This window comes from Erithacus rubecula, assembly GCF_903797595.1.
Source record: "Erithacus rubecula genome assembly, chromosome: 27".
Lineage (NCBI taxonomy): Eukaryota > Metazoa > Chordata > Aves > Passeriformes > Muscicapidae > Erithacus > Erithacus rubecula.
In genome coordinates, this window is record NC_136679.1 from 838,518 (window position 1) to 854,040 (window position 15,523).

The 15,523-nt window shown below is 49.1% G+C and overlaps 1 protein-coding gene across 1 annotated transcript; it reads left to right on the forward strand.

Moving 5' to 3' along the window:
* Positions 1–8,645: 8,645 nt before the first annotated feature.
* PHB1 (prohibitin 1) lies at positions 8,646–14,334 on the forward strand. Its single transcript, XM_079327606.1, has 6 exons — positions 8,646–8,773; positions 9,035–9,196; positions 9,947–10,089; positions 10,736–10,852; positions 11,677–11,772; positions 14,107–14,334. The coding sequence occupies exons 1-6, from the start codon at positions 8,686–8,688 to the stop codon at positions 14,317–14,319; spliced, it is 819 nt and encodes a 272-aa protein (XP_079183732.1). The 5' UTR covers positions 8,646–8,685; the 3' UTR covers positions 14,320–14,334.
* The last annotated feature ends 1,189 nt before the right edge of the window (positions 14,335–15,523 follow it).

The following is a 15,523-nucleotide window of genomic DNA, read 5'->3' on the forward strand; positions in this document are numbered from 1 at the left end:
CAGGAGCTGCCAACTCTAGGAGGTATTTACCTTTCAGTCAACACTTTTATTCACATGCAGTAAAGGTTTTCCCCTTTTCCCTTGCTTCCCACTGGCTTTCCAGATGCTATTTGGCTGAGTGTTTGCCACTAATCTGTTCAGAACTGTGAAAAAGCCAAAGGTTTTTACACTGGCCATTGAGCCACACCTGCCCCAGCTCCATTGGAAATATCCCAGCTTGGTGCTGGGGCTTTGACAGCTCAGTGTAAACACACAATTGCAGGCATGCAGGTTAAAGGAATAATGAAGAGAGAACAGCTGGAGACATGAGTCTGGCACAGCTTCAGCCCTGCTCTGCACACTGAGTTATTCCTGAGCAGCCAGAGCACAGAATTCCTCCAGCAGGGACACAAGTGTGGCTGGTGTGCACTTGGCCCTGTGCCAGCAACAATCCAAAGGGGGATGGGAAACAGGATGAGGCATGGAGCAAGGGCTGAGTGCTCAGGCCTTAATGGTAAATGAAATGCAACAGGAGCTTGCAATTCTAACATGATTCTCAATTCATGCTGAATTCAGAGGAGACTGCTCACAGGAGGGGACATTGACAGATGTCACAGCTAAGGTGAGATGACAGGGCTGGCAGCACCATCAGCCCTTCCACGTGCATTTCTTAACTCTTAACTCTACACATTTTCATCTTCAGTCCTTATTCTCATACTCTGAACTCAACTCTTTTTCTTCTACAGGCCTTCTCCTTATACAGCACTGACTCTTTTTCTCATAAGCCCCTCTGTTAATTTGGTACAACTCTGTCTCCTTATCTTACAGACATCTTTGTTAGTTCTGACTTCATTCTCTCATTAGCAGCTTGTACTGATTCCTTCACCCATGAGCAGCTCCACACAGCTTTGGTTCCTTCTTTTGATCTGCATGGCTGGGTGGCCCCAAACTGCTCCTTTCCCATCCACCTGACCCTCACCCTAAACATTCTCACCTTATCTGTGACCTTATCACCTTATCTGTCCCTTCTGTGACTGCATTTCCTTCAGCCTTCTAACCTCTCTGCACCTCCAGCTGCTGGGAAGCTGCCCTGAAAAAAAACCAGATTATATCCTGAAAAAACCAGATTATATCCTGAAAAAAACCAGATTATATCCTGAAAAAAACAGATTTCCTGGGCACAGATGTTTCTTCTTTGGTAAGCAGCATAGCTGTGAGTTGTTGGGGGAAATTCCCTCCTGCATTACCCTGGCTCTCCACACAGTGTCAGGTGGACCCCAGAGTTGGAGAACACTCACCCTGCAACACACAGACACGGGCTGTGTTTCTCCAGGGGGCGTTTGGGATGGACAGAAGCAGAAATTTCTTTGGAGAAAGGGATTGTTCAGGCAGTTCCCAGCCCTGGACACCTCCAGGGAGTGACTGAACAGGGCACTGAGTGCTCTGGTCTGGCTGACAAGTGGGAATCAGCCACAGGCTGGACTTGAGAAACTTGGAGCCCTTTGCCATCCACAGTGATTCTTGGATATTTGTTTAAAGCACTGAAAGACATAACAATTTAAGAGATGCATTTTTTAATTTAATCAAAGCAAGTGCAGATCCATGTGATTACATGATGAATTATGCAGTAATATTATGACCCTGTCATAAAAATGGAAAATCAGTGGGCAGTGTGTGAACTCAAAGTTTTCCTAAAAAACAACCTGTAAATATCTGCAGGGGAAGCAACATTCTGGGAAAACAATGATTCATGCAGGTTTTGTTTCCTTTCCTTGCCATCCTGCACACAACAAGGAACCAACATGGGTAGCAGCTGTTGGCATGTTTGTCCTACACCAACTGCTTCATGTCTGAGAAGAAATGGAATCCTTCAGAAGATGGCAGGTAAATGTTTGTTAAATATCACTGTGGGCAGGTATAATTGTTATTTTGAAGAAAATGGGTACCAGATATGAAGGGTTGTGTCTGCAGCTAAGGTAACAAGCTGGTACTGCCTCTTTCAGGACAGCAGAGTCATCCCAAATAAAATCACAGAATCACCATGGGCTGGAAGTGACCTTAAACCACATTGTTTCAACACCTTCCAGTAGATCAGGTCACTCAAATCATCTTGGAACCTTCTTGCTGTATCCAAACAAATTCCCACATGCTGCTAAAAAATCCTCCAAACTCAATAAAAGCTGCACAAGCAGAACCAGTGCTTCCATCTGCCTCAAGAAGCACAAGCACAGATTCATCTGGGGCTTTGGGACACACAAATTCCACAGCCAAAGTGCTTGCCCTTAAATTCAGAATATCCATTAAATGGATCATCACCATCTTTGTCATTTCTTATATTTTACTAATTCACATCGTCCTCCACAAGCAGATTGTTATCAAAACTGCTCCAAGTACTGGGGGGGGATAAAACAGAAGGAATGAGAACCAGAGCAGAAACCAGGAAAAACTTCCCAAGAGTGTTTCAGCACCAACTTGTCCTCAAACACGACACTGGATCAGCTGCAGCTCTGGGATGCAGCTTTTCCACCCAGGTCTTGAATACAACTTTATTTTTTTTTCCTTTCCCCAGTAAAGAAATGGACTGCTGTCTGTCACACTGAACATCCCTATGAGAGAAACCACAGAGGGGGGAGGCCCCTGCAAAAAAAGGGATTTTTCCCTAGTACTCCACAGCAATTATTTCACATCGAAATGACCAAGGTTGACAAAATGAACATATATGACCAATATGGGCAATATTAAAAAGCACTGGGTGCATTTTCTAGCTGTGAGTTGCTTGGTAACAGCTCCTGCCAGGATCTGCTCAGATCTGCTCAGAAATCAGCCAGAAAAGCAGCTCCCATGCCACTGCAGCGTTGCTACAGCAACATGCACAAATTATGGAGCCCAAGTTAGAGACACACCTTAAGCAGAAATACGTTTCCTGTCATTTTAAACACTTTCCAAGCCATAAATACACAGTGTCTGCCATTCTGAGCAGCTCCCAGCCAGGCTGGCCCCGGGGCTCTGGCACCATTCACAGGGGGTGAGAATTGGTAGGTGGAGGAAAGCAATTAGCAAGGAGGGAAAAAACAAACTGTGATGTCTGCAGGCCTGGCTTGCAGCACTCCATCCAACACTGGGGTGCTGGCACAGCCCCACAGAACAGCCAGGAAAGAGGAGAGGTGTCTCCCTGCAGGTGTGAGCTGCACTGGGGCTGCACTGGGGCTTGGCAAACCCTGCAGGGGCTCTGCACTGATGCTGCAGGTCCAGCTGTGCCTCACACAGCTGGATCTTTGGCCTGCAGGTGTCTGGGAGGATCTGTTTTACATGACTGACCATGAACTTGCTTTTCAGGACTCCTGAGTGACACAGGATAAACGGCTCAGATGGAGAACCTGTGTAGGAGACACACTTGGATCTGAGAGCCTGCTGCTCTCTCAGGGCCCCTCTGTGCCTATATAACACATTTATATAGAATCTTGGGATGGTTTGAGATGGAAGGACCTTCAAATCCATCTCATCCTGCCTTCCTTGAGACCAGGCTGATCCCAGCCCTGTCCAACCTGGCCTGGAACAGCCACAGCTGCTCTGGGTAACCCATGCCAGGTCTGCCCTCCCTCACAGGGAAGGATTTATTCCCAAAATCCCATCTCACCCCTGGCAGTGGAAAGCCATTCCCCCTTTCCTGTCACTCCTTGTCAAAAGTTCTCCTCAGCTTTCTCAGAGCACCTGTGGGCAGTGCAGGGGGCTCTAAGGTCTCTCAAAGCTTTCTCCATCTCTCTCCACATCAGAGGCATTCCAGCCCTCTGATTGTAAAAACTAACTGAAGAGCTGCCATGTCCTAAAACAATCAGCCTGATGGGGGAAAACTTTATTACAGCCATGTAGGAGAGTAGGTTTATTGGCTCCCAGAAGCAAGTCTGCCCTGGAGTGAAAGATTCAGCCATGTCCTTAACCCAGGTGTGCTTTCTGGGCTCCAGCACTGCCCACCAGCTCTGCTCCACACACAGATCCTGCCACTGAACCAGACACTCTGACAGGGAACTGAACCTCCCAAAAATCACTCAGTGCCAGTATCCAACAGTGCCAGCTCTGCTCCACACACAGATCCTGCCACTGAACCAGACACTCTGACAGGGAACTGAACCTCCCAAAAATCACTCAGTGCCAGTATCCAACAGTGCCAGCTCTGCTCCACACACAGATCCTGCCACTGAACCAGACACTCTGACAGGGAACTGAACCTCCCAAAAATCACTCAGTGCCAGTATCCAACAGTGCCAGCTCTGCTCCACTGACAGGGAACTGAACCTCCCAAAAATCACTCAGTGCCAGTGTCCAACAGTACCAGCTCTGCTCCACACACAGATCCTGCCACTGAACCAGACACTCACTGACAGGGAACTGAACCTCCCAAAAATCACTCAGTGCCAGTATCCAACAGTGCCAGCTCTGCTCCACACACAGATCCTGCCACTGAACCAGACACTCTGACAGGGAACTGAACCTCCCAAAATCTCTCAGTGCCAGTATCCAACAGTGCCAGCTCTGCTCCACTGACAGGGAACTGAACCTCCCAAAAATCACTCAGTGCCAGTATCCAACAGTACCAGCTCTGTTCATCTCAGATCCTCAGCACCAAGTGCAATGAGGAGCACAGACACAGAGCTGCTCTGTCTGAGCTGAGACACTCCAGCTGAGGAGAGGGGGGTTAACAAAGGCTGAACTCTTTTTTTCTATGAAAAATCTCTAAAATGGACCCACAAACCAAACTCACAAAATAATTACACTCCACCTTGAGCTGAACACAAAAAGGTTATTCACTAAAAAACCCTAGCAACCATCTTAGCCTTAAAGGAAAAGAAAGCAGACTGCCAAAGCAGTAATGAAATGACACACAACTACTAATTTCATGTCTGTTTCTCAGAGGTCTGTAATAATAACCAGTAATTCCTTACAAAGCATCCATTCTTCCTTCCTAATTCCTACCTAAGGATATTAAAAGGCTTAACCATTCCCTGGCTATCTCTTCCAGGAAGATAATGTCCTCTTTATGCCTTAAGCATAGGTAGGCTTATTAATTTTTTTTAAGGGAAAAAATAAAATTTATAAGAGAGTGAGTCATGTGAGTCCTAAGCAGGACCAGTAATGACACCTGGACAGGAAGATTTATTTATTTATTCCATGGCCCAGCATGTGGCAGTTCAGGACAGTGCTCCAAGGTCACCTTGCAGAGCCTTGACAGCTCTGGGCAGAAAAGAGAGACCTGCACCAAACAAAGTGCACAGGTTTATGTTGTAACCAGCTAAAAGATGATTTCATTGTCACCATTTGTGCATCTTCCAAGAGGCCAAGTAAACAGAGATCTGAAAAGGCAGGATTAGAAAGAACTCCTCTAATTGTGCCTTAACACAGTGTTAATCACATAGAATCAGTATCACAGAATTCAGTTCCAGAAGCAGAAATCTTTGTGCAGCTCCTGTGAGCAGCCACTTGAGAGAAGGAACTGCCTTAACATCAATCCTGCTGTCTGACTCAGGATGAACATCAACAGATCTACTGCTCCCACACAGCTGCTCTGATGTGAGGAATAAACTGGGCTACAAAGACACGTGTGGTGTCAGGAAAATACCAAATAAACTCACATAAGGTCCCTACTCAACAGAAAGGGATGCAGGGCATACAAACATGAGATGACAGAGGGGGAATTTCAGTGAGCAGCCTCCAGCAGAGCTCATCCAACTGCTCTGAAGTAAAATAAGTAAAATATTCTGTGCAGGCTTTGCATGAGTACATGAAATTTCTTCTTCTTTGCTAATGAACTATTGTGTGTAATAAAATTATTCTCATTTCACCCATGATAGATCTGGTTTAATCTTTGAAGCAGGGAAATTTATACGTGTGATTTGTAGAAGGAGGGAGTCAAATTTCAAGAGATTCACTTTAAACCAATCAGGCATTTGTTTTATTTATGTAGCACCCTTCAGAAGAATTATCTGAAGGCACTTGACAATGCAAAAATAACTCCACTTGGCAAATGTAGGGCTGACAACTCACCTTCCTCACTCACCTTTTGGGGCAACGATATTCTTTCCTGTGCTCCAGGCAGGGTTGTGATTTATTTCTGTATTTGAGAAGGACATAGGAGGGGACAGGAAGCTGGTGAGCCCTTTTTGCATTCTGCATGCACTGGTGTAATACAGGGCTGTGTGTCCTGGGAACAGAAGCTCTCACTAAACTTTATAGAAAATACTCAGCAGCTTTAAAAGCAAAGTCGAGCTCCTGGAAATGCAGCAGAAGCTCAGGAGATGCTGCACTGTAGTTATTGCTTCCTCTCTCACAGGCTCTCTTTAGCAAGTGGTAAATACAGAATCCAGCAGCTTCTTCGCTTACCTCCTCGTGAATTTCAAACTGTTTAAAGCTAAAAAAAGCATAAGAGAAAAACAATGATGAATATGAAAGACAAATCTCCTCAGCCCCCCGTGTTTTGATAGGAGCTCGGGCTGAACGCAGGTGAAGCTGCAGGAGCAGAGCGCAGTGTTAGAACAGAGCCGTACATCAGTGCCCGGGAATCTGCGGCGTTCACTGCTGGGAATTCAGAGAAAAACACCAAACCCAGCCCTGGGAGCAGCCGGGCAGCGAAAGGGAAAAGGACTGCAGGGGCTTTAAGGCGCCTTCCCACCCAAACCACCCTGGGATTCCACGATTCTGGGAACAGACCAGGGCTAAATTTCCACTTCAGTTCCAAAATGCTGCTGCGAGGGCATGAAGAGCGATTTCAAACACCGTTAAAGCGGCACGACCACATCAGAAATTACTTACAGGTGTACAGAATTCTCTGTCTGCGCTGGAACAACATTCCCCGGCAGCGCCGGGAGCGGCGGGTTTGGAGGTGCCGGGCCCGGGTCCCCGGGGCGCGGCGGGAGCGAGTGCAGAGCCCCCAAAGGAGCCCGGAGCGGCGGCGGCAGCGTCCCGGTGCCGCCCGGTGCCCGAGCCCCGCGCTCCGCCCGCCGAGGGAGCGGCGGCACCGCCCGGGACGGGATCCGCGGCCGGTACCGGCAGCACCCGAACGGAACCGGGCGCCATTAGGGACCCACCTCAGCACGGGCCCCGCCCACGAAATACGTCACAGGGAAAGCCCCGCCCCTCACCACAGACACGGCCCCGCCCCGCGTCACAGACACGGCCCCGCCCTCAGCACAGACACGGCCCCGCCCTCAGCACAGACACGGCCCCGCCCCTCATCACAGACACGGCCCCGCCCCTCATCACAGACACGGCCCCGCCCCTCAGCACAGACACGGCCCCGCCCCTCATCACAGACACGGCCCCGCCCCTCAGCACAGACACGGCCCCGCCCCTCAGCACAGACACGGCCCCGCCCTCAGCACAGACACGGCCCCGCCCCTCACCACAGACACGGCCCCGCCCCTCAGCACAGACACGGCCCCGCCCCCTAATTACTAATGCATGCCAATCAATTGCTCGGCTCTCCATTGCTAATGCCTCCCGATCGATTTTTCGGCATTTTGGGGCTTTTGGTTTTTTTTTTTTTTTTCTTTTAAGGGATTTTATTTTTTTTTTAAGGGATTTTTAAAGGAGTTTTTTTTGCCGGAATTCTGGAGTTTTTATAGGGGGTTTGTGGGGTTTTTTTGGGGGGGTTTTAAAAGGTTTTCATGGGAGAGTTTTAAATGGGAATTTTGGGGCTTTGTGAGGTTATTTTGAGGGGTTTTTAAAGAGCTTTTGTGGGGTTTTTTTAGAGGATATTTAAGGTTGTTTTGGGGGGGGGGGTTTAAGTTTTTCTGGGACTTTTAGAGGATTATTTTTTATTTTTGAGGCTGGCGTTGAGGGGTTTTTAATTCTTTGATTTTTGGGTTTTTTTGGATTTTTTCGGGATGTTGATGGGTTTTGGGGGAGTTGTACAGTGCAATTTTGGGGCTTTTGGGTGTTTTTTTAGTTTGGGTTTTTTGCGGTTTTTAAAGGATTTTGGGGTGCTTTGGAGAGTTTTTAAAGTTGTTTTGGGGTAATTTTAGGGATTTTTAAAAGGGTTTTTCCTTTCAGGACTACATCTCCCATGAAGCCTTGCGGTTCCCCAGCCAATAGCGCGCGGCTTTACTCGGGGAGCGGGCCCGCCCCGGGGCACACTGGGAACTGTAGGCGGACCGGCAGCGGGCACGGCGGCTGAGAACTACAAATCCCAGCACGAACCGGGGGGCGCGGGCCAATCAGCAGCGCGCGTCTTGGCGCGGCGCTCATGCGCGCCGGGGCGGGCGGCCGCGGATTCATGTGGAGGTCAGCGGCGCGGCGGGAGCGGCGGGCGGGAGGGCGGCGGTGGGTCCGGGGCTACGGGGGGAGCCGAGCCGAGCCGGCACGGTGAACACAGCCACGCTTTGGCCCGTGGGCTGCCCGTGCTGGCGGCGAGCGGCCTAGGGGGGAGCGGGCAGGGGGAGGCCCGGGGTCGGGGCGTGGGGACACGGGGAGGGATGGGGGCGTCATGGAGGGGGGTCCGGGGTCACGGGAGGGAGAGCCCCGGGATCGAGGAGCCCTCCCAGGGCTGAGGGGTTTGGGGGGCACAAGGAGCCCCCAGGACCGAGGTGATTTGGGGTTCCCCAGGCGATGCTGCCCGCTGTGCTGTAGGGTTCAGGGCAGGGCAGCCCCCCCGCTGCGGTTTGACCCTCGGGGGGTTTCCAGGCGGGATTTCCAGGCGGGTTCTGGAGCTGTGGGATGGCTGCCAAGGTGTTCGAGAGCATCGGGAAGCTCGGCCTGGGCCTGGCGGTGGCCGGGGGCGTTGTGAACTCGGCTCTGTACAACGGTGAGTGGCACGGGCTGAGACCCCAGATCAATTCATTTTGGATTTCTGTCCAAATCTTGACTTCTTGCCCGATAAAAACACTCTGAGCCCTTGGAGCTGCTCCATGAGGGAACCCCTGCAGTTCCATCCAGCTTCTCTTTGCTTTATTGCTCCAAACACCCCCATTAATTACCCTCTCTCCTGCTAATTCCAGCTCTAGCTCCCCTCCCCGTGGCTCTGCTGGCAGCAGTGACCCCCCTGACTCCCCCTTTGTCCCCACAGTGGATGCAGGGCACAGAGCTGTGATCTTCGACCGCTTCCGAGGGGTGCAGGACGTGGTGGTGGGAGAAGGGACCCATTTCCTGATCCCCTGGGTGCAGAAACCCATCATCTTCGACTGCCGCTCACGGCCCCGCAACGTCCCCGTCATCACCGGCAGCAAAGGTGGGGCTGGGCTGGGCACGGCCACCTTGGGCTCATCCCACTGCAATTCTGCTCCCTGGGTGGACAAGATGGTTCTGGAGGTTCTGTGCAGCCACCTATGTCACCTGCCAAGGGAGCTGGGTGATGTCCAGAGGGTCCTTCCAGCCAGTCAGGGATGGTTTGAGATTTTTAATAAAGGATAGGTTAAGGAAATCTTCCTTTGGTGCCAAATATTTGGGGTTGGAAGGGAGATTCTCCAGCCTCAAAACATTCTTGGCTCTGTGGTGATCCCATGTGTCCCAGCTGGACATGGGGATAGTTTGAGATTTTTAATAAATAAAGAGGTTGAGGAACTCTTCCTTTGGTCCCACATATCTGGGATTGGAAGGGACCTCTGGAGATTCCAGTTTGGGAATGGATTGAGATTTTCTAATAAAGAACAGGTTAAAGAAGTCTTCGTTTGGTCCCAGATATTTGGGGTTGGAAGGGACCTCTGGAGATTCCTTGACTCTGTGGAGATCCCAGATGTCCCATTTGGGAATATTTGATCTTTTTCCCTGGAGAACTCTTCCTCTGGTGCTGTAAGTCCCCGAGTGCTGAGCAGCTGGGGTTGGAGGGAACCCTGACTCTCACCCAGTCCAGCTGCCACAACACCCCAAAGCTGAACAGAGCAGCGAAACCACCTCATTGATCCCACCCAACCAAAGCGTGGGGCTCAGAGCTGTGCTGCAGGGGGCCAGGGCAGCCCCCTGAGCTGCTGCTGCCCCCCAGACCTGCAGAACGTGAACATCACGCTGCGGATCCTGTTCCGGCCGGTGACGGCGCAGCTGCCGCGCATCTTCACCAGCATCGGCGAGGACTACGACGAGCGCGTGCTGCCCTCCATCACCACCGAGATCCTCAAGTCTGTGGTGGTGAGCTCTGCTGGGCCCCCTGCCCCTGCTGGCAGCTGCAGCTCTGGGATTGCAGCCTGCTTTAAAGGGCTGGGGCCCATTCCATCCCATTCCCAGCAGTGTCCATTGCATTCCATCCCGTTTCCAGAGGTTTCCATCCCGTTCCATCCCATTCCCAACAGTGTCCATCACATTCTATCCCATCCCCAAAGGTTCCCATCCCATTCCCAAAGGATCCCATCCCATTCTCATCCTGTTCCATCCCATTTCATCCCATTCCCTCCCATTCCCAGAGGTTCTGAGAGGTTCCCATCCTGTTCCATCCCATTCTCATCCTGTTCCCATTCCCATCCCATTCCCAGCCCGTTCCCTGCTGTCCCAGCCCATTCCCAGCCCGTTCCCTGCTGTCCCAGCCCGTTCCCTGCTGTCCCAGCCCATTCCCAGCCCGTTCCCTGCTGTCCCAGCCCATTCCCAGCCCATTCCCAGCCCGTTCCCTGCTGTCCCAGCCCATTCCCAGCCCATTCCCTGCTCTCCCAGCCCATTCCCAGCCCGGTCCCTGCTGTCCCAGCCCATTCCCAGCCCATTCTCAGCCCATTCCCAGCCCGGTCCCTGCTGTCCCAGCCCATTCCCAGCCCGGTCCCTGCTGTTCACCTCTCTCCCGTTGCAGGCGCGCTTTGACGCGGGTGAGCTGATCACACAGCGCGAGTTGGTGTCCAGGCAGGTCAGCGAGGACCTGACCGAGCGAGCGGCCACCTTCGGCCTCATCCTGGACGACGTGTCCCTGGTCAGTGTCCCTGTCCCTGCTCCTGGGAGTGTCCCTGTCCCTGGGGAGTGTCCCTGTCCCTGGTCAGTGTCCCTGTCCCTGCTCCTGGGAGTGTCCCTGTCCCTGGTCAGTGTCCCTGAGCCTGGGGAGTGTCCCTGTCCTTGGTCAGTGTCCCTGTCCCTGCTCCTGGGAGTGTCCCTGTCCCTGGGGAGTGTCCCTGTCCTTGGTCAGTGTCCCTGTCCCTGGTCAGTGTCCCTGTCCCTATCCCCTGGCAGGGGCAGTCAGTGCCCAGAGCATGGCGGGCTGGGTATGTGGACATTGGGCACATATGGACATTTGGCCACATGTGGACATTTGGACACATGTTCTATTTGGACATGCATGGACATTTGGCCACTTGGCCACAAGTGAACATTTGGCCACATGTGGACATTTGGATATTTGGCCAGGTGTGGCTGTGCTTGGAAGGACTCTGTGGTCACAGCTCTGTCCCTGTGACCTTGGTGGCCCCAGCCCTGGCCCTGCAGGGATTTGGTGGCTCCAGCAGGAGCAGCTGGAGCTCAGGGTGATGGATTGGGCTGCAGGTGCTGCGGGGTTTGGCAGCAGGGAGAATTCCCATTTGGAAAACACAAAATCCCCATTTTCTAACAGCACAAAATTCCCACTTGGACAGCACAAAATTCCCACTCCCTCTTCCTTTGAAAGCTTTATTTCTGCCAAGCACAAAATTCAACCTCTTTGTTGCTGCACCTCCCCCTTGTCCCACCCAGGGCTGGCTGTGGGATCCCTGTGGGATATGCAGGGATCCCAATCCCTGAATCCCCTGCTGCCTTTGTGTCCCCCAGACCCACCTGACGTTTGGCAAGGAGTTCACGGAGGCGGTGGAGATGAAGCAGGTGGCGCAGCAGGAGGCGGAGCGCGCGCGCTTCATCGTGGAGAAGGTACCTGCTGCCCTGGGCCATTGGGGAATGTTCTTCCCACTCCAGGGGCTTTTCCTGGAATGTCCTCTGGGCTTTGTCCTGCTGGAATTCTGCTCCTAAAGGTCAGGCCTGCAGCAGGGGCCACAAATGAACAAGTGAGGCAAGGGTGGCCAAATAGGATGGAAATTGCCTTTTTCCCATTCATAAATGTAATTGAAATTCCCTTTTTCCCTTTGCCCAAAAAGGATTGAAATTGCCTTTTTTCCATTCATAAATGTAATTGGAATTCCCTTTTTTCCCTTTGTCCAAATAGAATTGAAATACCTTTTTCCCTTCCATAAATATAATTGAAATTCCCTTTTTCCCTTTGCCCAAAAAGGATTGAAATTGCCTTTTTTCCATTCATAAATGTAATTGGAATTCCCTTTTCCCCTTTGTCCAAATAGAATTGAAATGCCTTTTTCCCTTTCATAAATATAATTGAAATTCCCTTTTTCCCTTTGCCCAAATAGGGTTGTAGCTGCCTTTTTCCTTTTGCATAAATAAGATTGAAATAGTTTTTTTCCCTTTGCCCAAATAGGATTGAAATTGCCTTTTTCCCTTCCATAAATATAATTGAAATTGCCTTTTTTCCTTTGTCCAAAGAAAAATTGAAATTCCCTTTTTCCCTTTACCCAAATAGGAATTGAAATAGTCTTTTTTCCTTTACCCAAATAGGAATTGAAATAGTCTTTTTTCCTTTGCCCAGAAAGGATTGAAATTGCCTTTTTTCTTTTGCCCAAAAATAAATTGAAATTGCCTTTTTCCCTTTGCCCAAATAAGAATTTAAATTGCCTTTTTCCCCTTACCCAAAGGTTCCAGCAGCTCCCCCTTCTGTTCAAGCTATGAACACTGTGCTCAAAGTTTTATTAATTTTTTGTTGGGTATATTCAAGTACATAAAGCACAAATGTTACAATTACTATGATAATTAGTACATATATATTTATTTTTTCAAGATTTTTTTTTTACAATGGTGTGAGGCTCAGTTACATTACTTAACTATTACATTTTACTTTGAGTTGGTTTACTTTTTTTTTTTTGGTTATACATGTTTGCAATTGCTGCTTCTACAAAGCTGTGAGGCTTAATTAGATCATTCAACAACTTTATTTTTTTACTTTAAGTTTGGCTACACATTTTTGTAATTCCTATCTCTACAATGGTGTAAGGCTCAGTTCATTAGATCATTCAGCAACTTTATTTTTTTACTTTAAGTTTGGCTACACATTTTTGCAATTGCTGGTTTTATGATAATGTGACACTCAATTAATTAGATTATTTATGATTTTTTATTTTTGAGTTTGGCATTATTTTTTTGTAATTCCTATCTCTACAATGGTGTAAGGCTCAGTTAATTAGATTTTTCAATAACTTTATTTTTTACTTTAAGTTTGGCTACACATTTTTGCAATTCCTATCTCTATAATGGTGTAAGGCTCAATTAGATTTTTCAATAACTTTATTTTTTACTTTAAGTTTGGCTACACATTTTTGTAATTCCTATCTCTATAATGGTGTAAGGCTCAATTAGATTTTTCAACAACTTTATTTTTTACTTTAAGTTTGGCTACACATTTTTGCAATTCCTATCTCTATAATGGTGTAAGACTCAGTTCATTAGATTATTCAACAACTTTATTTTTTTTACTTTAAGTTTGGCTACACGTGTTTGTAATTCCTATCTCTACAATGGTGTAAGGCTCAGTTAATTAGATCATTCAACAACTTTATTTTTTACTTTAAGTTTGGCTACACATTTTTGTAATTCCTATCTCTACAATGGTGTAAGGCTCAGTTCATTAGATCATTCAATAACTTTATTTTTTACTTTAAGTTTGGCTACACATGTTTGTAATTCCTATCTCTATAATGGTGTAAGGCTCAGTTCATTAGATTTTTCAATAACTTCATTTTTTACTTTAAGTTTGGCTACACATTTTTGCAATTGCTATCTCTACAATGGTGTAAGGCTCAGTTCATTAGATCATTCAACAACTTTATTTTTTACTTTAAGTTTGGCTACACGTGTTTGTAATTCCTATCTCTATAATGGTGTAAGGCTCAATTAGATTATTCAACAACTTTATTTTTTACTTTAAGTTTGGCTACACATTTTTGCAATTGCTATCTCTGTAATGGTGTAAGGCTCAGTTAATTAGATTATTCAATAACTTTATTTTTTACTTTTTGGCTACACGTGTTTGTAACCGCGCCACATCCGCACGTCGCATCCAGGCGTCCCTTGCACCCGTATAACCGTACTAACAATCTGAATTTCCCCACATCACCCCCATGCAAATCTCTGACCCCCCAGGCAGAGCAGCAGAAGAAGGCAGCAGTGATCTCAGCCGAGGGCGACTCCAAGGCTGCAGAGCTGATTGCCAACTCGCTGGCCACGGCGGGCGACGGGCTGATCGAGCTGCGCAAGCTGGAGGCGGCCGAGGACATCGCCTACCAACTGTCCCGCTCCCGCAACATCACCTACCTGCCCTCGGGCCAGTCCGTGCTGCTGCAGCTGCCCCAGTGACGGCAACGGGCGCAAAACGCAAACGCGCGCAAAAACCATCGCGGCGCTTTCTTCCGCCGCAGGAAACGCAAATCTGCAAATTGAATTTTTTTGTGGTTTTTTTGCGGATGGGAAATGAAATAAAAGTGAAGGCGGCGTCGGGGCTGCGGTCACAGAGGTGGCTTCAGTGAGTCTGAATTTGGGGGTTTGGATAAATTTTGGGGATTCGGCAGGTGAGGTTTGGGGATTTGGATAAATTTTGGGGATTCGGCAGGTGAGGTTTGGGGATTCAGCAGGTGAGGTTTGGGGATTTGGATAAATTTTGGGGATTCGGCAGGTGAGGTTTGGGGATTCGGCAGGTGAGGTTTGGGAATTCAGCAGGTGAGGTTTGGGAATTCAGCAGGTGAGATTTGGGGATTTGGATAAATTTTGGGGATTCGGCAGGTGAGGTTTGGGGATTCGGCAGGTGAGGTTTGGAATCCAGTGAGTGAGATTTGGGAATTCAGCAGGTGAGATTTGGGGATTTGGATAAATTTTGGGGATTCGGCAGGTGAGATTTGGGGATTTGGATAAATTTTGGGGATTCAGCAGGTGAGGTTTGGAATCCAGTGAGTGAGATTTGGGAATTCAGCAGGTGAGATTTGGGGATTTGGATAAATTTTGGGGATTCAGCAGGTGAGTTTGGGGATTGGCCTTTCCCAGGCGGTTGGAGCAGCAGGAGCAGAGATTTCCTGGGATGAAGCCCCAGTGACAGCCACACCTGTCCCTGCTGAGGGGAAAAACCTCTCCAGGTGTCACCTGAGAACTTGGGGACACCTCAGCCACCCCAAACCTCTCCAGGTGCCACAGCTCAGGGCAGGGCTCTGTGGGGTGAGGAGCAGATTCCCTCTGGCTCTGGAGAGTTCTGTGCAGGAAATTTCTGGAACTGGGACATCTCTCCATCCCCCTGGGCTCCTGTCCCAGCCCCTGGCTGCTGCAGGGACAGAAATCCTGTGTCCCACCCCTGCTCCTTGTCCTGAGGAAAGTGGAATTGTGAGATTGTGTAAGCAGCCTTCAATAAATGTCACAGCCCCAAGGCTGGCACTGTGGGTCGTGGCTTCTTTTTATTTATTTTGTGCTGCTGTCTCAGGAGAAGTGAAGGTTGAGCTTGGTGCTGGGATCAATCCTGACAACCTCAGAGCTTGGGACATGAGTGTGACCCTGGATTTCTGGAATGAGGTGAGTG